This window comes from Crotalus tigris, unplaced genomic scaffold (genome assembly GCF_016545835.1).
Source record: "Crotalus tigris isolate CLP2741 ecotype Arizona unplaced genomic scaffold, ASM1654583v1 scf7180000023722.550826, whole genome shotgun sequence".
Classification (NCBI taxonomy): Eukaryota; Metazoa; Chordata; class Lepidosauria; order Squamata; family Viperidae; genus Crotalus; species Crotalus tigris.
The window spans coordinates 46682-69432 of NW_024100140.1; the positions used below are offsets into that span (position 1 = coordinate 46682).

Consider the following 22751-nt stretch of genomic DNA (forward strand, 5'->3'; position numbering starts at 1 on the left):
TGAATAATGAATTTTTATTAAATTATGAATTCAAGTTTGCAGAGAGTTAAGGGTTATTAGGATTCCGGTTATTGTATAAGTAGTAAATTTAAGTTGACTATGTTTAGTTTTCTTTTTTTTTCTTTTCTTCTTCTTTTTTTTGTAATCCTGTACTGAGCTCTGGGAAGTTGGGGGGAAAAGGGGGTGGGGGGAGGGGGGACGGGGGAGTATGGGTAGTATGTTCAATAGTTCTGATTTTGGTGATAGAGAATTGCTTGGGCATTTTCCCTCAGACCGCATCCGACTGAGAAGAAGAGGAGAGGGATAAGTAAGTAGAAAGATGGAGGAGAGAGGGAGGGGAGGAAGGAAGGGGGAAGTGAAGAGATGAGAGGGGGATGCAGTATGGGGGGAAATGGGTGAGCAATGTCGGAATTTGTGTGTGGTATTTTAACTTCTTATGTATCTGAATTTTTTTTCTTATGATTGTAATGAAAATAAAATAAAATTGGAAAAAAAAAGATAACAGTTCTACATCTGAAATTAAACACAGGATAACCTTAGGCCACACCGCAATGGTTGAAATGAATAAGATGGAAAAGCAGAGATATTGATATAAATATAAAAAGCAGGCTAGTTAGAGCAAGTCTTCCCTGTGATGAGGTATGGGTATGAGAGTTGGGCACTAAGAATGTCTGACCGAAGAATAATCGACACCTTTAAACTATGGTGCTGGTGTAAATTATTGATACCATGGACAGCCAGAACAACTAATAGAGAAATGCTGAATCATATAAAACCAGAAACATCACTAGAAGTTAAAATCACAAGACTGCTTCTAATTTATTTTGGCTACATCATGCATGCAAATTCATTTGAGAAGTCAGTAATGCTAGAATGGTTAGCAGATCAAACAATGATGTGGAATTAGAGTAATAATACAGAGCAGGTAACAAATTTTATAAATAAATGCATATGAAAGCTAACAACTATTTGATTAAAACAAAGGTTTATGAATAGAGAATTAAATTTTCTATAATCAAATCACTAAACCAGCTTAAAACCAAGCTATAAAAATTAAAGACATTTCTGGGTATAATCTATGTTACTAAATTAAAAAGTTATCTTTTTTTAGTTATAAATTTATATCCCATTTTTCATTGTTTATATTATAATAATTCAGAATATTCACATGATTAAAAAATAAAGAACACCAAAACATTAGTTTTGATCACTAATACAATGGGGATTTTTTAAAATATATTTTTATATCTGCTGTTTGCTTTATTATTGCATGCCATCAGAATTGCTTTTGGCGAGATGGGTGGTTATACAAATGTGATTAATAAATAAAACAAATAAACACTGACCAAAGATAGCATATCATGCTGTAGTGCAGACTACCTGCCCTTTAAATCAAAAGTCAAATTTGATCCTTAAGGGCCAATAAATGGGAAAAGAAAGGATTCTGGGAGTTTCTGATAGGAAGAGTTTTAGACGTATTTTCTGAGGGATTTAGTTGAAGTCCTGTATAAGACAGTTACAGGTTGGAAGTTATTTAGCCATAATTAGAATTGTGTTATTTTGTATTTAAACTGTGTGTGGTGTTAATGGAAACTTATTTTTAATGAAGCTGGGGTTGTTTTTTTTGTTTCAATCCTAGCAGTGACCTTTTTATTTGTCTCAGCTTGGCTAAGTTACTGACTCACTGATTTTTTTATTTTGTTTTCCTCTCTTCATTCATTCAGACCAAGAGTGCAGCAAAGTCTTAAGTCCTCTCCTGGTTCCCCAAAAGGCTGGTGTGGAAGGGAAAACCAGTTAGTTTATAGCGAAGTGATGGCAGCAAGGAGACTAATTTGCTAGTTACTGTTCACTCACAGGACAGGCAGGGTTGACCCTGAATTCCCTTCTTAGACACGCATTTATTTAACTGTTTTTTTTTAAAAAAAAGCACTATCTGAAAACTGTAATTTTTAAATCAAGTTATTGATTTTTCCGTGTGGATTAGAGATAAGGCCATAGCTTTCAATAATTATCAGTGCCTAGTTCTGCTATAGAAACCTTTTATAGTGCATTTGCTTTGATAATATCAAATTCTTTTCTTCAATATGCAAGCAGCTCAAAGGAGAAGAGTTAAAATTAATTTAAATAGCCTACCTGATGAAAGCAGCTTTCTGCAACAGTCTGAAAATCCACTTAATGCTGCCAAATGGAGAGGAAACATTCCATGTATTCCCTGCCTAAGATACACCACAATCAGACATCACAGTCTTATTACAATACATATAGTGCAGGATGTCATGCCAAATTCCATTTCATGGACATTAATTTCATAGAGTTAAAATGTCCTAATACATTGAGATTTGACTGTTGAATTAAATTATAAATTTTACTGCCAGAACTATAAATTTATAAATATTGTTTTGTAAATTTTGGAGGGATATATTAGATTGCATATCAACAGATGAATTTAAAGAATTATGAACTCTATTTGTCATAGAATATTTAAACCAGTAAATTCTCTGGAAAATGCCGTGTAAGCTGTCATTAATGTTTTCTATTGCAAAGAATCATATTTCAAAGATATCGGTTGGGTATTTTGTATTCTTTCAAGCACCACTTTACCCAGGTAATTTCCTAGCTTTTATGCAGGATACTATATTACATTTGAATGAGAGTCTTCTGCTCCAAAAAGCACTTTATAACCTTTGCTACTATATTATTACTGAGGCACTAAAATGCCTTAAGGAGTTATCACCTATTGCTCAAAACTTTCTGAATCAACATGCATTTTAGGTATCTGCAAAACTCATGTTCTGTTTCCTTTCTGGATTATGATGAACTATCCTAATCATGCCGATGAACTATCCTAATCATGCCGTTGAAACTGTCATGCTTCCCCAAGCTAAAATGATCTAGAAGAGATTCATTCTGATAAAATTCATGGAAAATTCCATTTCTGAATCCATGACTTTTGCATACCCACACATATACCACATTTATACATAATTAAAAAATTTAAATGCTCCTTACTTTGCTGTATCAGCACCGCTTGTAATCAGTGTGTTAATGAGCAGTTCATGGCCAGATCTGGCTGCTATGTGTAATGGTGTATTTCCATTTTTATCTTCACAGTCTATTTCTGCTCCTGGATATTAAATTAATATAAAGTGTAGTCATGTGAGTATATTAAATGGTTAAACAAATAAATTCATATTTAAAAACATCTTATTGGGGAATTTCAAATGGTGAAGCTGAGATTAAATTCTATGGAAAGTACAATTATATAACTAATACTATTTTTCCTGTACAAAGAAAAAAGAAAAAACAAAGAATATACACAATGACACCTACTGTTGATTTGTTATACAATTTGGATAACAAGACCCACATATATTTTGCAGCGTGATAATATTTTAATATTTTTTGTAAGTAAAAATAGTTTTATGATTTAAATAACACCAAAGTACACATGCATTTTATTCTTGTGATTATAGAGTGATGTTAGTTAATTTCGCAGTCCCAAATATTATTTTTTTGTGAAAATAACACTATCAGCAAATTTGTACCACAAATTAAAGACTGAAATGAGAAGACAAAAGTTTACACCACCCAGAGAAGTCTTCACTCTATATGGAATTTCTTCATTAAAAAATCACTATTTATAAAACTAAAAATAATAACATTACATTTTAGAGTTAGGAGTCAGGATGTAAATTTAAGCTAAGCTATAAACAATATCAAATAAAAACTATAATAGAATTTGGAACTGCTTAAGCACTGAAGGATAATGGAATTTCAGACATCTGAACAAGAGAAACAATATCCTACAGATTCTGTAGTCTGAAATCTGTATTTAAAATATTCAGATTCATATAATTACTAATTTAAGCATATAAGAAGATAAAAATTAATACATATGATTATTCCAAATAATAGTCAAACAATATAAGTAATACTGCTTTTTTATTTTACCATTGTGGATGATGGTTTGTGATCTTGAAAATCTTCCATGAATAGCTGTCATATGTAATGGTGTTTTTCCATCTTTACTCTAGGGGAAAAAGAAGTCAAACCCATGACTATCAAGACCATTTACAAGATTAAATATAGAATTTGCTGCTTGTTGTTCTTTCCTATTTATATTCCTTTTTATATAAAAACTCTACTGGTGATTACAAATAAAAAAAAGCTATAGATTTTTCAAGATGATCACTTTTTATTCTTAGTAATAACCAAATAACCATTACATCTGACAAATTTTTTTTAGTCCCTTGGTATCTAGCTAATGATAGTAGGTAAGTTAAATACAAAGCATACACAAAATTTTTACGTGAAAGTATATGAGTGTTTATGCTTATTCACCTGCACTTTTGGCTTTAATTATAAGACTGTAAATAGTGTAGTAAAGGGGCATCTAAAACTTTATCCAATTATTAAATACATAAAATAACACCTTATTCTTATAAAGATATTTTGGAAATGCCAATCTTAATATATAAGGATGTTTCTATTTTTTCAAAACTTTTATTATATAATCTTCAATCAAAATTAGCTAAGATAAATTTGAGGAAACATTTTCACTTGTCTATTGCTGATCTATCATTATAAATTGTATTTTTGTGTCTTTTTATAATATTTAATTTAGTAAACTGTAAACATCATAAATTATTATCATATAGTTAATAATGTTAATTATATTGATTCATATACATAGTTTCAGGATTGTGGACCAATTTTTTTTTCCTGTGTCTCTTTCTAATGAAAGAAAATTTAAGTTTGATGATTTTGCATCACATAAAATTTCACTTATTCAGATATTAATGAACACTTTTTAAAGTGTTCAAAGTTGCCTATTATTATTTATCAATATACTAAATATATATTCAAAATGAAATTTATATATATAGATTAAGGATAGGTTGTAAGTCACCTTTTTCAGAATCATAATTTTGAACCATTGCTAAATAAATGGTCATAAGTTAAAGCCTCCTGTAATTAATAGATGAATATAATCCTTAGATATTCCCTAAATATTCGCACAATAAAATATATTTCTTGGGTATTAAAAATGAATATTTTACTTTCTATGACTTTTAGGAATGATATCTACATTAATATATAAAGATATTCAAAATATTATTACAGCATTTAAAATTCACCTTTCAGTCATTTTACCTTCGCATTTACATCTGCACCATTACCAACCAAAACCTCTAAACATAATGCTCCATGAGTTGATGTAGCAGCAAAATGTAAAGGTGTAAATCCCTTCTTATTCATTTGATTTACATTAGCACCACGGTCTATTAGTTCATTTACTACAATATCTTGTCCATTGAAGCAAGCAATATGAAGAGGTGTATTGCCGTATGCATTTGCTTCATTGATCTGTTAAAGAATAATAACAATTACGTAAATTTCATTAAAGCTATCTGTCCATCCGTCCATCCATCTATATCAAATATTTTTATTCCATCACAGCAGATCTCATACTCAAAGAGTTTTAGGAACCACTGTGCGTCATTGAAAAAAAAAACAGAATTTGAATATAAATAGTCAAAATTACAGAAGACAATTTAATCCCTTCTAATAGATTCCCATAAATAACAAAGCCTACTTCCTGTCATTGTAGACTAGACTGGGGTAGGCTTATAATATCTCTGAATAAAATATATTTTCGGTATGTTCATTTGAAGAAATAAGGCAAGGTGCACAATAAGACATTCCTCCATATTGTGTTGAATCTCAGCAATATTTAAAATAGTAAGCAACTGAGAGTTCATATAAAAGCAGCAAAAGTCAGAAAAAACAATATTTTCAAAATTGATATATTTTTTAAATCTGTCTTTTGGCATTTTTTCCGTTGTCTTGTTTGTTTTAGATTTGTGAGATGATGAGCAAAGTTGGTTGTTTTTTTCAATATTTGAATGGTGTTTAATTGTGTCTGTTGTGTAAATTATCTTTATTACTTTTATACATTTGTCATGAAAATACTTATGGCTTATACTGAAGACTACAGTTTTAGAGAATAATGATTTTTACACACTTTCTGACAGAATTAGACTGTCACAATACTGCTTGAAATACAAGTTAATAAAACAAACTACAATCTATTAAGTGACATTTAAAAAAGAAAACTGAAATGTTAGCAAGTTTACTCTTATTTGAAGTATGAGTTATTTATAAAGATGTTATATTATGGCAATGTTCCTATTAAATTAAATGAAATAATGTGATTTAGAATTATTTCTACTTACATCAACGCCAAGATCAAGAAGGTACTTGACTACATTAATCATATCAGCAGATGCTGCAGCATGTAATGGTGTATATGATTTCTTGTCTTTACACGTCACTTCTGCTCCATGAGCTACAAGCAGTTTTACCACATCAATATAACCTCAACAAATAAAATAAAATAAAATTCATTCATTCAATGTGACTACCCATCTCAAATTTTTAACAAGAGTTCAAAACACCACAAAATATGTAACAACACAAACAAAGCATACATGTAATCAGCATCTGAGGTAAAAAGAAACCTATTGTCATAAATCAGTAGATTCATTATACAGGTTCTGTCAGCAAGCTCAATGACAAAACCATCTTTAATGCTTTATAAAAGGCCAGCTTGAGGGGGCAAATGATTTAAAGAATAGGTGCCCTGAAAGAAAAGGTTCTGTTCCTGGATTCCACCAGATGGCATTCCCTAATACTAGAACTCAGTTCATGCCTTTACTGCTGGACCTAATGGAATAAGTAAATGTAATTGGAGAGATGGTCCATCAAATAACTCAGTCCCATGTCATGAAAAGCTTTATAGGTTTACTACAGATAATCCTTGATTTAAGACTACAACTGAAAACTACTACAAATTTCTGTTGCTAAGTGAAACATTTGTTAAGCAAATTTTGTCTCATTTTATGACTTTTCTTGTCTCAGATGTTAACTGACTCACTGCAGTTGTTAAGTTAGGAACATGATTGTTAAGTGAATCTAGCTTTCCCTATTGGCAGAAGGTTACAAAGATGGTCACTTGACCCTGGGACTCTGCAACCATTATAAAGCAGTCAATTGCTAAGCATCTGAATTTTGATCATGTGACCATGGGGATGCTGCAATAGTCTTAAGTCTGAAAAACAGTCCTAACTCACTTTTTTCAGTGCCGTTGTAATTTCAAACGGTCATTGTAGGTTGAGGACTACCTGTACCATACTTTGAAATATGCCCATACTAATAGGCGATAAAGTTTGCAGAGTAAAAGATCATAGCCTGACCAAGGAGCATCCACATCTAAATATACTGCTGCATTCTATATCAGTTGCAGTTTCTGGATGTTCTAAAGCAGGGCTTTTCAACCAGTGATATGCATACCCCTAATGGTACATTGGCACCTGGCAGGTGGTACCTGGCTGGAGGGTTAAACAGCACTATACAAAAAAGTGTAAAAAAAGTGTAAAAGTGGATGAGGTGAAATGGCAGCAGCTCTGCATAGGCTTGTGGGAAAGTCAGCTGGAACTGCACATTGCCTGGATCCTACTGAGAGTCCAGGATCAAAGCACGCAGCTCCAGCTGATTGGCGGCGGCCTTAGGGGTAGCAGGCAACCTCACACAGTCTTCAGGTGGAGATTCAGCAATGTGCAATGCATTGCCTAGGTCCTGCTGAGAGCCAGGATCAGCGCATGCAGCTCCAGCTGATTGGGGGTGGCAGGTGGCCTCACCCAGTCTTCAGGCAAAGATTCAGCTGGAGCTGCATGAGGCGTTGCCTGCCTGGGTCCTGTGGAAAGCCCAGGATCAGCGCACACAGCTCCAGCTGATTGGGGATGGCAGGCAGCCTCATCCAGTCTTCAGGCAGAGATTCAGCTGGAGCTGCACGAAGCGTTGCCTGCCTGTGTCCTGCGAAGAGCCCAGGATCAACGCATGGAGCTCCAGCTGATTTGGGGGGGGGGCAGGCAGCCTCATGCAGTCTTCAGGCAAAGATTCAGCATTGCCTGGTCCTGCTGAGGGGGAGAGAAGAGAGGATATAAAGAGGGGTGAAAGAAGAGAGGATATTAAAGGGGGTGAGAGAAGAGAGGATATAAAGGGGGGTGGGGGAAGAGATGATATAAAAGAGGGTGAGAGAATAGAGGATATTAAAGGGTGAGAGAATAGAGGATATTAAAGGGGATGAGAAAAGAGATGATATTAAAGGGGGTGAGAGAAAAGATGATATTAAAGGGGGTGAGAGAAGAGAGGATATTAAAGGGATTAGGGTTAGGGTTTTTTCCGTTTTTTTTTTTTTGTTGTTGTTGTTCATCAAGTTTTTGACACTTTGCTAGGCGACTGGTGGTACTTGAATATTTCCATATTCTAAAAGTGGTACAATCGGTGAAAAGATTAAAAAGCTCTGTTCTAAAGGACAACCCCATGTAAAGGGGACTGGTGCAATCCTTTCAGGAGGTAACCAGGCATGTGTGGTCATGAGCTTAGCCCTCTGTCCAGGAATAGCTGTAAATGGTACATAATACAACATTGTGTAAAGGTTCCAATGGCTTCATCTGCCACCTGTTCCTTGAATAGGGTTGTGAGTCCAAGAGGATTCTAAACTGAATACTAGTTCTGCTTGGAGTAGTGCAATCCCATTAGTCCCCAGGAATATGGGGATCTGTTCAAGCTTTTGAAAAGATTCAATTTCTACACTAATTGATCAGTTTTAATACTTGGATATAGATATTTTTTTTAAGTTGCTACAGTTCTGATATTATAATTGCCAGAGAACATATAAAATGCCTTTTCTTTCTAGTACTTACAAGTTATTTTTAAATATTTAAGCAATTGTAACTCTGTCAGAGCAGATACTTAAAGTTTTTTAAATTCAGAGCGAGAACTCTTGCTTATAATAACATGTGATTGTCTGTTGGTAACAGAATATCATTATTTTAAATTAGGTCATCCTTACAATACTGGTAGAGCAATAAATTTTCATCTGTACCAAGAAGGAAATATACAGGAATATGCCCCCAAATATCCATTCAAACCTCATGCAAACTATGCAGGAAGAAAATAGCATGTAAATGCCTACTTTAAAGGAAGTCAAGGGGAAAAAAAAGTTAATTTACATACCCATATAGGCTGCCCAGTGGATAGCCCGTCTATCTTTCTTATCAAAGGCATTGATATTGGCACCTCTAGATAATAATAAATTGACCATCTAGAATGAAGATAGTTATATTTCTTAATATACAGAAGTATTTGTGTGAAGTCCAATCTTCAATGCTTGGGTAACATTTTTAAACAATAACATTTTATTTATAACAAATAAAAATGTTACCGCTGGTATAATATTTAATCTCATTTAAAATTTATATTTATAATGAGGGTATCAGTCTCCAAGGTAAGCCGGATTAGGGAACAGGATTTTGAATTATGTCTGCCCCATTTTATTCCAAACAAAATCAAGTCAATGTTATCCTAAATATCTTTCTCAACCCTTCTTCCTTAGTCCTTATCAGACTAATTTGGTGTATATTTAATCTTTTTTGCACTACCTCTTCAAGGTTATCTCCATATTTCTCTACAGAAGCCAAAGCTCTTGCTAAGCTTTAATAGACAGATAAACTCATTTTAGATTTTATTGACATATTAGTTTTACTAAGAGCAATACAGTTTATCTTTGAAATCCTGAAGAAAGTCATAAACCTTAGGGAACAAGCAAAAGTTTCCAATCTAATGCTACATCTTATATGAAGGATAGGCCCAAGAATCAAACCACAAGAAAAATGTAATTGTGTCCGTAGAGTTTGTTAACCAGTTTCAAGTATAGGTAGTCCTCATTTAAAAACACCACATGGATCTTCAAACTTAAATCATTAAACAACACTGTCTTAAGTTTAAAAAATGTGACTGTGGGGTTTAGCACCAGCAGCTGCAACAGTCCCAGTTGCCATTAACAAGCTCCACAGTTTGTTAAGTGAGGGTCTCATGACTGCAACTTCCAACTTCTTACAGGATTCTCCATTAACTTTGCTTGTGGGAGGCCAGCAGGGAAAGTCTCAAATCACAATTATGTTATCACAGGATATAATGATGGCTGCAAGTATGAGATCCATTTACAACCAGCACCTGCTCAGTATATCATATGTTTGAATGGTTGCTGAACAAGTGATCATTAAATTTAAACCACTATGATGGAATGCATAGTTCACCTTGAGGAAAAGAGAAAGATGTTACCTAGCAAACCATCAGACAAGAGAGGCAGAAGAAGCCTGCAACTGTTTAGTGGCCAAAGAAAGAAACTTAGAAAGGTCCCCCCTAATGGATCCATCACTTAAAAGGGCAGGGAGAACATCTATATTTTCAGATTTGAAGGATTCTGTTAATGTAGTCTTATAATAAAGTAAATTTAGCTCATCTAGTCATGTTTCCTGTCTGGTTTTTCCAGGAAGGCCAACATCACCTGTAGTAAGAAAACAATAAGGCCTGGGTGCCTATAAAGCAGGACACTATTGAATCTTTGCTTGTCTGGAACTGGGTAGTATCTTGCATGAAATTTGTTTGGTAATTCTATATTTAATTCCTTGTGTTTCACAATGCAATAACATCAACTGAGTAAAAATTATAAAATAATGGCTTGATTAGAGCACCATTTTAACATGCTAGCCCTATGATGATTTCCTATCATATTTGAAATTTCAAGTATGTTCTGTGGTTTCCTTTATATGTAGCAGTAAAATCAGATAAATTAACACCTGCTTGCAGTTAGGGGATTTGGGGAACTGAAAATAAGTCATTTGTACCTGAACTTGTCCACTCAAAGCTGCATAATGTAATGCTGTTCTACCAGCCCGATCTGATACATTTACATTACTGAGTAATGGCACCAAAGCTTCTGCACACTTGACAGCTTTCTTTGTAGCTGCTATGTGTAATGGTGTTTGCCAGTTTTTGTCACGAGCATTGACATCAGCTGAATGCTTCAACAACACCTGAACGGCATCCTAAAAAATAACACACCATTATATAATATAATTACTAATGATCATCCCACTCTTAACATTTCCTTAAACCAAAAACCAAGACATCATTGAAATCTACCCTGATTCAAGGGAGAGTTAAGCAGAAAAGGTCAATAAAAAATTTAAAAATAATTTGTGACTGATTTCTAATCCTGTTACCTTTGATAAATTTTATCTTTTAGAATAATGCTAGCAAAAACTGTAGTTTTGGTGGACCTTTAAGAAGAGAAGAAGAAAAATCCATATAAATGTAGTTGTAAAATAATTATGGTATTTAAGTACATGGATGAATGTTTTCACATAGGCAACTGTCAGATTTATTTGCTTATCACATCCTACATTTTGGCAAGCTCGCCCAGAACTACACATGCTCCCCCTCCACAACATGCTTTTGACAGTAGCTACTAGTTATTTTCACAGCAAAACAAATGCTTTAATTGTTACTATATTTTTTGGAAGCAGTCCTATCTGCCTTTTGGTTGTAGCAAATATTAGGTAAGTTAGAACATGTATTAATGTCAGCTAAAATGACACTCTAAGTCTTATCATGCTGTAGTGCTGATAAATACCATCTGTCTCCCCAATTCTTAGAGTTTCTATTCATGAATCATAGCAAAATGACTTTTTATTAGATAATAACGAAGAACAGAAGCCCTTTTGAAATTCATAATTCCTATTAAATTATATCCACTATTATACTTGTTATATCTATAATTAGTAATAGATAACCCCATAGGAAAGTGATATTCCAAATGTAATACACATATATATTTGAGGGGACTTAGTTGTCTACATTCTTTGTTAAATCCGATTAATATTTATTTTAAAAAAGCTATTTTGACAGATTAACGTAGCACTGGTATAGACTGTCTTCACTGCCTCATCCTTATCCTCATCTTCTTATTCCAATCATCCTTTAGAATCAATCATTCCTATGATGGTATAATATCAAATAAAAATTTTTACCAGCTTCATAACAGGAAGATGTTACATATCAGCTCTATATAGCTTGCAAATGTGCCAATGCATGAGTAATACCAATCCTTCTCCAAGTGCTATAAATTAAAGATTACAATAAAAAAATATTTTGAAATAAAATATATTTAAATGTTAAAAAACCTTGCATACCTCACTACGTGTTGCAACAGCTCTGTGTAAAGGAGATAACCATTTGCTATCTTTGGCATTAACTCTAGCTCCTGCAAATAGATGCACAGAAATTTTTAAAAAGCAATATTAATCTCATACAAACAATTTTTAAAAGAAATAATAAAAGTATTAAGTGCTGCTAATTAGTAATAGTATACTTTAATCAAGTTTTTTGCAAACTGCAGTTTATGTTTCTCCTTTAGAAAATTTAATTTAGTTTAATTTTCCAAATCATTCAATGAGAAAATGAATGGCACAAGGTTTACATATGATATGATTATTAACATATTAAGCTCCCTGACTAATATGTAGATTCTCTAACTCAGTGGTTCTCAACCTGTGGGTCGGGACCCCATTTGGGGTCGAACGACCATTTCACAGGGGTTGCCAAACAACGCAGTCCGCCATTTTTCCCCCTTTTCCTTGGCTGTGCTACTCCCTTTTATTCTATTGGCTTTTGAAAGCCAATAGAATAGACTCTCTTGAATAGAGTCTAATTCTATTGCTTTCAAAAGCCAATAGGAATTGTCCATCTGTCTCTGTCCTGCTGAGCCTGCCAAAAGTCCCATTCTGCAAACGGTGCTGCACCAGTTGAGTAGTCCTCGACTTACGACCGGTTGGGGGTCGCAGCATTAAAAAGGTTGAGAACCACTGCTCTAACTAATTAATAATTTTCAACTTTTGTAATATAATTATCTGTTTAAAATGATATAGTAGGTGCATCCTGCTAACTTACAGTATTATCTTTCAGGAAACCACAACTGAAGTTCCAAAACAAAAATAAGAATTAATACAGATTAGAATTCAAAATTGTAATCCTATGTATCTTATCTAGAAATAAGCTCCACTGAACACAGTGAAACTAGTTTCCAAGTAACATTTATAGGATTACACTGCAAGAAATGGAAGATGCGGAGCTTCCAATAAACTACATCCTTAGAATAAAAGAGAGCTTTTAGAAGAATAGTAAGTTATCCAAATTTATTTCTATCCCATTAAAATATTTTGTTAATAGGAATAGTAGCAAAAGAAATATTAATTCTCAGGTTTCTATTTAAAAATCATATTAATATGGTTATAGTTAATCTTATTTTAAAATGGCTGAGTATGGTATAAATTATATTTATTCACTATTATGATCCGGACGGTAGCTTGTTTGTTAAAGTACGAGATTATTGTACCTACCCTTATTCCATCCTAAATCCCCCATCCCCTTCCCTCCCCATACCTGTATTGTTCCTACTTTTTCCTCATTTATATAAACTTAATAAAATATTTAAAATAATAATAATAATCTTAAGAACTACAAAGGACTGTTAGTTAATTTTAGACATAAAATTCTCAAGGCATGTTTTGAAAAGCGTTAAAAAGACTACTTGGATTAAAATAAATAAAAAATAAAATGAATGCATGCATTACTATTAGGAAAACATTAAAACATGGGATAGGTGGATAAAATGGCATATTTTCAAATCAATCAATCAATCAATGTATCTTTAGAAAAAATAAGCAAACCTATTTCCTTATTAGACTCTGCTTCTTTTCAAAATTGCAATGCTACATAACATTTAATATATGCTTTGCTTATCATTTATTTAATCTCCTTATACAGATAATTCCTGAGTTACGAGGGTTCACTTAACGCTCTTTCAAAGTTACGTGAGCGCCTCCTAGTGCTTACAAGCAAGTCCCGAAGTTACGAATATTGCAGCATCACCCTTAGAAGCAACCGCAGTAGCTCTGCAATATTCACCCTGGTTATTCCCTCCCTTCCCACCCTGGGTCTCCCTAGGCACCAGACCTTTAATACTCACCCTGCGAAGATCGAGATCTTTCGCTTTCTTGGCTGTTCCAGGCCTTTGGTACGTTCACAGAGATTCAAGGCCTAAAGTAACGCAAGATCAGTGGGGTGAGATCTCAAGCTACTGATCTCATATGATCTCATGGTACTTTAGGCCTCTGTTCTCTACAACAAAGAATGGAACCGAAGCAGGGGGACACTTCCGTGTTCTTCTGGAGGCTGGATCGGGGTTCTGGAGGCCTTTTCCAGGCCTCTGCGGCCTGGATCTGAGGCTGGGGAGCGCTTCTGCGCCCACCCCCGTGGCCCAATCCAGGCTCCAGAGGTATTTTTCAGGCCCGATCGGGCTGCAGGGGGCTGAGGAAGCGTTCCCCAGCCTCAAATCCAGCAGCAGTGGCCTGGAAAAGACCTCCAGAGCCTGGATTGGGCCATGTGAGGGCACAGAAGCGTCCCCTGGCCTCAGATCTGGGCGGTAGCAGGAACCACGGCAGTGAGAAGAATATTCCCAGGTGAGTCTGGCATGGCAGAAAGGAAGGGGGAAGCATGCGGTATCTTAGTGGGTTGGGGAGGCCTTGGGGGCCTATTCCATTACTAGGCTCTTCCCCGCCCTGATACCTCATGTTTGCTGAATGAGCTGCGTGCGTTTTAACAAGCAAGGGAATGATCTTGTTCAAGGTACAAAATTCACTCTACAAGTTTTTGAGTTACAAGTGGAATGGCCAGGCTGCATTACACTCGTAACTCAAGGACTACATGTATTGATCTACTAGAACTAATGATACACAACATGACTCACTGAGCTATACAGATAGACCTTTACTTAGAGCCACAATTGAGCCCAGAATTTTGGTTGTAACTCATGGTCATTAAATGAGCTGGCTACTAATGGGGGAAGAGACCCTTGTGCTGCTGGGCTTAAGTGGCTGTGGCTTTCTGGCTGCGGTGGGGCTGGGAGAAAGCAAGATTTCCCAGGAATGGTGGGATAGGAGGCTCATGAAATGATGTGTCTAGCTAGCCAAGGGTTTCTGGCCTGTCACAGACATCCATGTACTTAATCAGCTTCCTGGCCTAAGGGGTTGAGGAGGAGTTGTGCTCCCATGATTATAAAGGTGGGTGCACAGTCAAGCACCCAAATTTTGATTAGAGGGCTATGGGGTCATGCAATGGTTGGAACCTCAGGCAGGGGTCATGGGTCCCTTCATTTAGCACCATCATAATTTTGATCACTGAATTGATTGTAAGTCAAGAACTTCTACTTCCTCTTTTGGCATGCTAATAATCACTGAAAACAACTGAACTTGCTAGATTTTCCATTCTAGAAAGTTTGGCATATTCTAACAATATCCCAAATTCCTCCAATCAAAAACAGTTTAGTAACCTTACATTTTCATATAACAAAGGGAAATATTGGAATTCCAATGTGACAATTAGCCATATAGATCTTCCTAACACTTATTTCTAACCATTGTTTTTAATGTTAATTCATAATATCTGATATTTTTTCCTCTGTAAAATTCATAGTAACTCTAATTTTTCTGAATGTTATTTTTTGTTGCTTGCTTTAAAATAAACTTTTTAATTAAAACTTGGATTCTCTGTGATTTTTTTTTTGAATCACAGAAATAATATAATAGCCAGAAATATAGTATCATAGTGGCAGTTACAACTCTTTAGAAATGGATGTCCACAAAGTTGACCTTTTGTTGATATTAAAATAGTTAATATATAAAGGAGATTACTTTCTTACTACATTTGCAAGGATTTGTAAAAAAGGTTTTCTGTATGAAGAATTTGCCCAAAATATCTATAAACAAAAAACTTCATACCAGATAAAATAAGCAGCTCAATAATTTCTGCATCTCCAAAATATGCAGCAGCATGTAAAGGGGTCCGCTTTTCATTATCCTTTATTAAGAGGAGAAAAATATTAATCATTAGCAACTAATTCATGAAATATTTACAATTTAAAATTCTGGCATAAAATATTTGCTTTCAGATTTTTTTTAATTTAAGCAATATATTAAAACTGAAAATATAAAATAAAGCAATAAAATCCATATAAGCCAAAATTATACAGGAGAAAATATATTTTAAAATTCATACAGATGTATATATAAATACATTTCTAATCTTTAAGACATAAAATTTCCTTTATTTAAATGGGATGTTTTAATCAGACTTAAAAGTTCTCGTTAAACAATTTGTTAAAAAAATGAGTATTATTTAAATAAATTATATTGTCAAATTTTACTTGCTATTAAGTAGATGAATCATAACTTTAAAAATCTAAATAAGTATCCTCACTCTAAAAATAAAATAAATAAAGCACTGATTGGATAAACAAGATTATTACTATAATTTAAAAGGTGGTAATGGCAGCAATAATTATATTAGTAATCTTCTAAATATCTTCAGTGATTAATTGAACTGAAACTTATTCTGATTCTAATTTAAAGTATTTATTTATTTTATTTTTATTTAAAATATTTTTATGGCTCCCTATCTTAAATAATTCTGCGTGGCTCATAATAGCAAAATATAATCATAAAACAACAAATAAAATAATCAACACAAACAAGGCATGATTCAGATGAGTACAACCTCTTCCAATGTCAAATATGACAAAAGGCACTCTGCCTTTCTAGGATTGAGTCAAAATCACTGACTCCCCATCCAGTATCTTGCAGCATCCAAGCATTTTGACAGAATCATCGGTCCAAACAGGGATAGAGCCATACAGCCGTGTATCATCAACAGATTGATGACATCGTACAGTTTGCCATCAGATAACCTAATCCAACGGTTTCATGTAATTTGAAGAGAGGAGAGGAGAGGAGAGGAGCACTACATGAGCCTTGGGTTCTATTCTCCTTACCCATCAGCATCAACTGTATCTGACTACAAAGAAAAAATAGAATCACCACAAAATGGTGTCTCCCACTCACAATTCCAGTCCAGAAGGAGACCAGGATTAATGATATTGAAACCCAGTAGAGACATAACAGTTGCACCATCCCTGGGCCCTCCAAAGATTATCAGCAGATGCAACCAATACAGCTTCAATGCCATTTTATTTTTATATATTTATTTGTACCCCTTTATTATTTTTTACAAATAACCCAAGGTAGCAAACATATCCAACACACCTTCCTCCTCCTATTTTTCCCACAACACTATGAGGTGGGTTGGACTGACAGAGGCACAGGCCCAAAATCAACCAGCTGTCAACCAGCTAAGGCGGGACTTGAACTCATGGTCTCCTGCTATATTCTAGTCTGAGCCCACGCTAAAAAGAGTCCAGACAATCCACTTCATCCAAGGCCCTCTCTAAAGCTGCATACCAATATAGGAAATTTAAATATTACATAAAAATTGTTTAACATGGCTAGGTACACTGACATCTTTTGAAAACAAGCACACCACTGCCTTCAAGGCAGGCAGTACCACCGCCTTCCACAAAGAGGCAGTAACTACTGCTTAGTCCCATCCCCATGCCACCCTCAGGCCTTAATCAACTAGGAAGGGCAAAGGTCCAGAATACATTTCGCAAAGCTCATAGCCATGAGGACCCTGCCCATTTACTCAGGTCAACTGATTTAAACTCCTCCCTGATAACAGGACTCAGACTTGTTTCAGTTACTTCCAAAGGGTCTGTCTAGCCAGAATTCAACTCTGACAAATCAAGTGACTATATCTGACAGATGCTAAGAATATCCCTTAAAGTGGCCCTGCAGGAGCTCCCTGGTCACCTGAAACAGGGCTTCTGTTCTCCACCCTTACCACAAGGTTATGTTCTCATATAGGCTCCTACCTATGCTCCTTTGACTTCATTCTTGATTTTCCTCCAGAGTGCTCCAGGTGCCTATTTTATTGCTTCATACCAACAAAATATTTAATGACATATACATCAACAAAACGAATGTTTCCTACGTTTATTCAGGAAATTCAATTTGCCAAATGATTTTTTTTTCTAGCAAGTGAACAGATTAGGAATAGACTATCATGAAAAAATTTATCTATGTGGTCACTAAGAGTTTATATGATGTTACATAATCAAGTATCACAAAGAAATCGTTAAACTGACATTACTATTTCTGATTAGTACATAAAATATATTTCTCATAGTGTGCCAGACTAATGAAGAGAATCTCAATTATGCTTTTTTACATCTCAATAAACTCAGAATTTACTTTTAATCAGAAATGTAAAGTTACAGATATTATATATCATTTCCAAACAGATATACAGAGAAAATGTAGCTGCATATATGTAAAAATGATATTGCTGTTCATACTAACTATAACACATCCTTCCAGACCCTATTTTTACATAGCCTATGGCATAAAGAGTGGCAAAAATCCAAAACAGTCTAATAAGTATATGCTCTAACTGTCTACAGGGACAGAGGATGGAAGAAGAAATGGAGTACGCTGGAAGAGGGTTAAGTTATATTATGTGAACAATGGGCACCGTTCCGAAGCCCAATAAACTCCCAAGTGCTACAAAAATATTTTAGGTTTCTCCAAAAAATTTTAGAAATGACAAAAAAACCTGCTAAATCAGTAATTTTAATTGAACAACTTTGTTATAAAAACATTTATTTATTTTGGGGTTTTGGGGCCCTATGTAATGTTTGATATTAATGGAATATTTATGATAAAACATTGAAAGAACTATGCTTCATTTTATTGGAATTTTTTCTTGTCCTAACCTTCAGGAAAACCAATAACTTACTCATACTAGTAATAAAGTGATTAGGAAGCTTTGGTATTCATGATATACCGAACAGTATTAAAAAGCTTCTTGCATTCATGAAAGAAAATTAACTCCAATTCTACTAAATTGCCAAATAATGTATTCAGAAATTATTTGACAGTGGAGTATCAACCTGGAGAATAAACACAAATAAATTCTATGACTAAATACAGTGTCAAAATGACATTTGTCATAGCAATTTTGTTTCTTGCAATTTGTCAGTGATAGTTGAATCTTTAAAAATACATTTTAAAACTATGAGAGTCTTGTTTAACATTACTAAAAAATAGCTAAAATCTATAAAGGAAAGTAGTAACAGCATTATCTTGACTTGCATGAATTGAATTTACTAAGATTACCGGTAAATCGTATTCTAAAAAGGAGAAAGCATTATAAAGAGAAAACAAATCTGCTTACCTGAAAGTTGACATCTTCTTTTTTAAATATTAGTGCACGAACTTCATCAGGATCTCCATTAAATATAGCTTGGACAAGTGGTGGCTGAAACAACAGCAATATATTTTAATTTTAAGGTGGGTAGTGTTCAAATATAATTATATATTAAACCATGAATAACAAAAACATTTAGAAAATTATAAAAAGCATCATTACAAAATGTTCTGCTTCAACAACTGTACTATTTTCGAAACAAAACAAAAATGTATTCTATTATGGAATATATTACATATTGTGACAGAAAGAAAGTTATACATCCTTACCACATTACTTTAAAAATGCAATAATACATTCACTTACAACAGAAAATACAGGAAAGTATATGTAGTTATTGTGATAAGCAAGGAAGTGCAGAATATCTAAATTATCTGATGATAATAATTTCATTTTTTAAAAAATATCTACTGCATGTTTTATCACTACAAAACTTGCCAATAGAAAAAAAAGTTTATGTAGTTATTGCGAAAAGCAAAGAAGTACAAAATATCTAAATTATCTGTTGACAATCATTACATGTTTCTAAGAATATCCACTGTACATGTTTTATCATCCTTAGAAAATTTAGGAAAACACTGCACATATGCCATAGTATAATGAATCAATCTAAATCTTAATAGAACATTAGCTTCTATTGCAAGATTAAATAGTTTAAAACCACACGATCTATGTATACATATTTAAGAACATAGCACACCATGAGTTCTTAAAAAAGAATTCTCAGCCAATTAGAATCCATTAAACTAGCAGATGCTAACCATTAACTATTTCCCCTTTTTATTTCTAAAGAAAATGGCCACAATCCTCCTTAGAATATGAGAAAATAGTTTTCCATAAAATAGTAATTAGTAAGTATATATTGAATTTTTATTAATTTCTATTTTGACAGATGAATTATCAATTATATTATATATGCAAAAGTATTTATATCAAGTCAAGTAATTTGAACCAAAATTATAATAAGGCACATACAAGAGAAGTCCCTTACCATGCCATACTCTGAAGCTGAAGGATGTAGAGATATGTTTTCCTGAGGCAGTTTGGAAATAAATGTGGGAGAATCATCTTCCACCTCCTCCAAAACAACAATACACACTCGACTCATTTGATCAATTAAAAAAACAGCAACTTAAATTTGCAATTGCCTTGTTGCAGTGATACACAGATAGAACATAAAGTTCTTTTCTTCTAACCTAAGTTACAAAAACTACTCCTGTATTTTCAAATTTTTAATTCATACAACCAATACGTTTACTAGTTGCCAATTCAGTTAACAATGTATTTTCTAACAAAGTTTTCAAGAAATATTTTATAAATAAAAAATCTGTTCCTACTGATCATTCAGAATTGATCTTAGTTCAAACAATATTAAAATATAAATTACAACAGTGCATATATTCTATATCTTATATCAAATACATTGCTTTTGTTTAATTTCTACATAGGTTTTTTCTTAACAGTATGCTCGTTGTTATAGACAACATAACACCATTCTGTACAGAAAAAGACAATTGCTCTGGCAGAGATAATCACAGCTCTCCCCAGTCCAACAAGGTCAATCTCCAGTTAATAGTAGTCAGATTTCTACCAGAAAAGGCACACATGACTAATCAAGTGCTTCCATTCATAATTCATTTTAATTAATAAAATGTTAGTCTTCATATCTAAAACTCACAAGTAAAAATTATTTTTCTGTAGTTATTCAAAACCAGATCTTTAAGGTTAATATTTCTTCATTTAAAAATTCCTGAAATGTACTTCTAGGTCGCAATGCCTTTACACGTAACAATTCAGACAATAAAGGACAATAAAATGCAATAATGATAATACTCTTTGTTCAACCCAGATTCCCTAATATACAGTAACAAAGAATGCTTCACTCTATCAGGCAGAAAGCAATGCAGTATATTTGTTGTCAACCATCAGCCCACTGCTCTAGCTGCTCCAAAAAGGCATAAAAACAGCAAGTACAAGCACTTTAGGAAAATACTAAAGCATAAGCACTTGAATTATTGCTTTAGACTTTTCACGCAGAAGTAGTTCATCACTCCAATGCTTCTTTTCATCATTGTATGAATAAAGTTCTTCTTATAGCGTCATTCAGAGCAAAGTAAGATGAAAAAAGAGTGGGGGCAGTAAGGGGAAAAAAATCAGATCCTACATATAATTAACTTCTTCATTCAAAGATCTATGTCGATGCCACCTTGGAGGTTGCTTCAGGTTACATGCTCAATCCAAAGACTACTATTAGTTTGTGATTTTTGATGCAGTAGATGTTATTGCAGATATAGTGCCTTAAAAACATAATTACAAAAGACACTAATAGAAGTAAAGTTGCACCCATAGCAGTATTCCAATCAAGCGATCATCTAAATAGCAGGCTGCAGAACCGCAGTATGAAATGCCTAGTAATGCTCACATGTTACACTTACCAAAGAACTGAGCTACTGCTCTGGATGCAACTTCCTGTGCAGAGAGAAGAAAGAGCTTTTGGGCAGTTCTCACAGAGTATCCATGCCAGTTGTGTATGACTAATTCAGTTCTAACATAAAAATGCTGTTGATACTTTTAACATTTTCCACTAAAAACCACAAAAAGCCTAGCGTACTGGCACAGCTAAGTAACAATATAGAGAAACAAACAATTCCAAACCCTTAACTACTTTCATCTGTTACTCTATTTTTAGAGCAGTCTCTGTTAACCCACTATGAGCATGAAATGTTTCTGACAGATACAGTTATAAAATCAACATTAAAAATTTTTCTAAAGAGGCAATCCATTCCTACTTACTAGACAAAAACTGTAGATAAGCCACAACTTTAGTATTCTTATAAACCCTAGCAAAAACTGTATTCATATAGAGAAAAATAATCCATTACACTGAATTTACATTTTTTTAGTTCTAATATGCTCAATGGCACCATTGATCTGTAAGAATATCATTCAGAACAGAATATACTGTATGCCCAAAGCACTAGAAACTTAATAATTATAAAACATATTGATGCTTATTAAGTAATTCTAGTAATAGATTTCTATCCTTAACTGAGAGACAACATAGAAGCCAACATTGGAAGTAATGATCTTGGTCACATTGCATTCCCTTTCCACTGAAACTAAAAAATTCCTATTACTTTCAAAATAGAGTTATCTGCTACAATCCTGACCAGTAATCTTGCTATAGCCTAGAATTTCAGATTTTAATCATTTAAAACTAATACCTTATACCCCAAAATATCCCTTAAAAATTGTTGGATAAAAAACATTTGAGATTGGGTTGAAATGTTCATAAATCAAAATAAAAGAAAGAAAACAGCAAAACAAAAAAGAAATTCCATGTATAATTGGAATTTCTTGAGCTATACAGGAAACATTCTGAGAGATGACATTTGGACTTAACTTTCTGCATATCCATAAAACTCAATAAGTGACTTCAACCCAATCACTATGTCTACATCTCAGAATTTTTGTGAGAATAAAATAGGGAAGAAACGTTTAAGCATGCTATTTTAAAATCTTCAATTGCACAAGAAAATTAATAAACAAAAAAAAGAAATGAATTATGAAAAATGGCTAAATAGAATTCTCAATACAATTCATCTTCAATTGTTCAATATAATTCA

At 33.7% G+C, this 22751-nt stretch overlaps 1 protein-coding gene across 5 annotated transcripts in view; it reads right to left on the reverse strand.

Annotated features, from left to right (window-relative positions):
* The window catches only part of ANKRD28 (ankyrin repeat domain 28), a 98904-nt gene that overhangs the window by 45634 nt on the left and 30519 nt on the right, over positions 1-22751 (reverse strand). For 2 of the 5 annotated variants that reach the window (XM_039321226.1, XM_039321225.1), the window contains exons 1-11: positions 20117-21765; positions 19093-19176; positions 15747-15825; positions 12102-12172; positions 10755-10955; positions 9082-9169; positions 6237-6379; positions 5155-5367; positions 3952-4030; positions 3010-3124; positions 2134-2216 (exon numbers count right to left, since the gene is read on the reverse strand). In XM_039321226.1, coding sequence (XP_039177160.1) covers positions 2134-2216; positions 3010-3124; positions 3952-4030; positions 5155-5367; positions 6237-6379; positions 9082-9169; positions 10755-10955; positions 12102-12172; positions 15747-15825; positions 19093-19176; positions 20117-20233 — 1273 coding nt within the window. In that variant the 5' untranslated portion in view covers positions 20234-21765. Of the gene's footprint in view, positions 1-2133; positions 2217-3009; positions 3125-3951; positions 4031-5154; positions 5368-6236; positions 6380-9081; positions 9170-10754; positions 10956-12101; positions 12173-15746; positions 15826-19092; positions 19177-20116; positions 21766-22751 lie in introns of those variants that run through there. The other 3 variants (XM_039321223.1, XM_039321222.1, XM_039321224.1) reach the window with 3 other exon arrangements.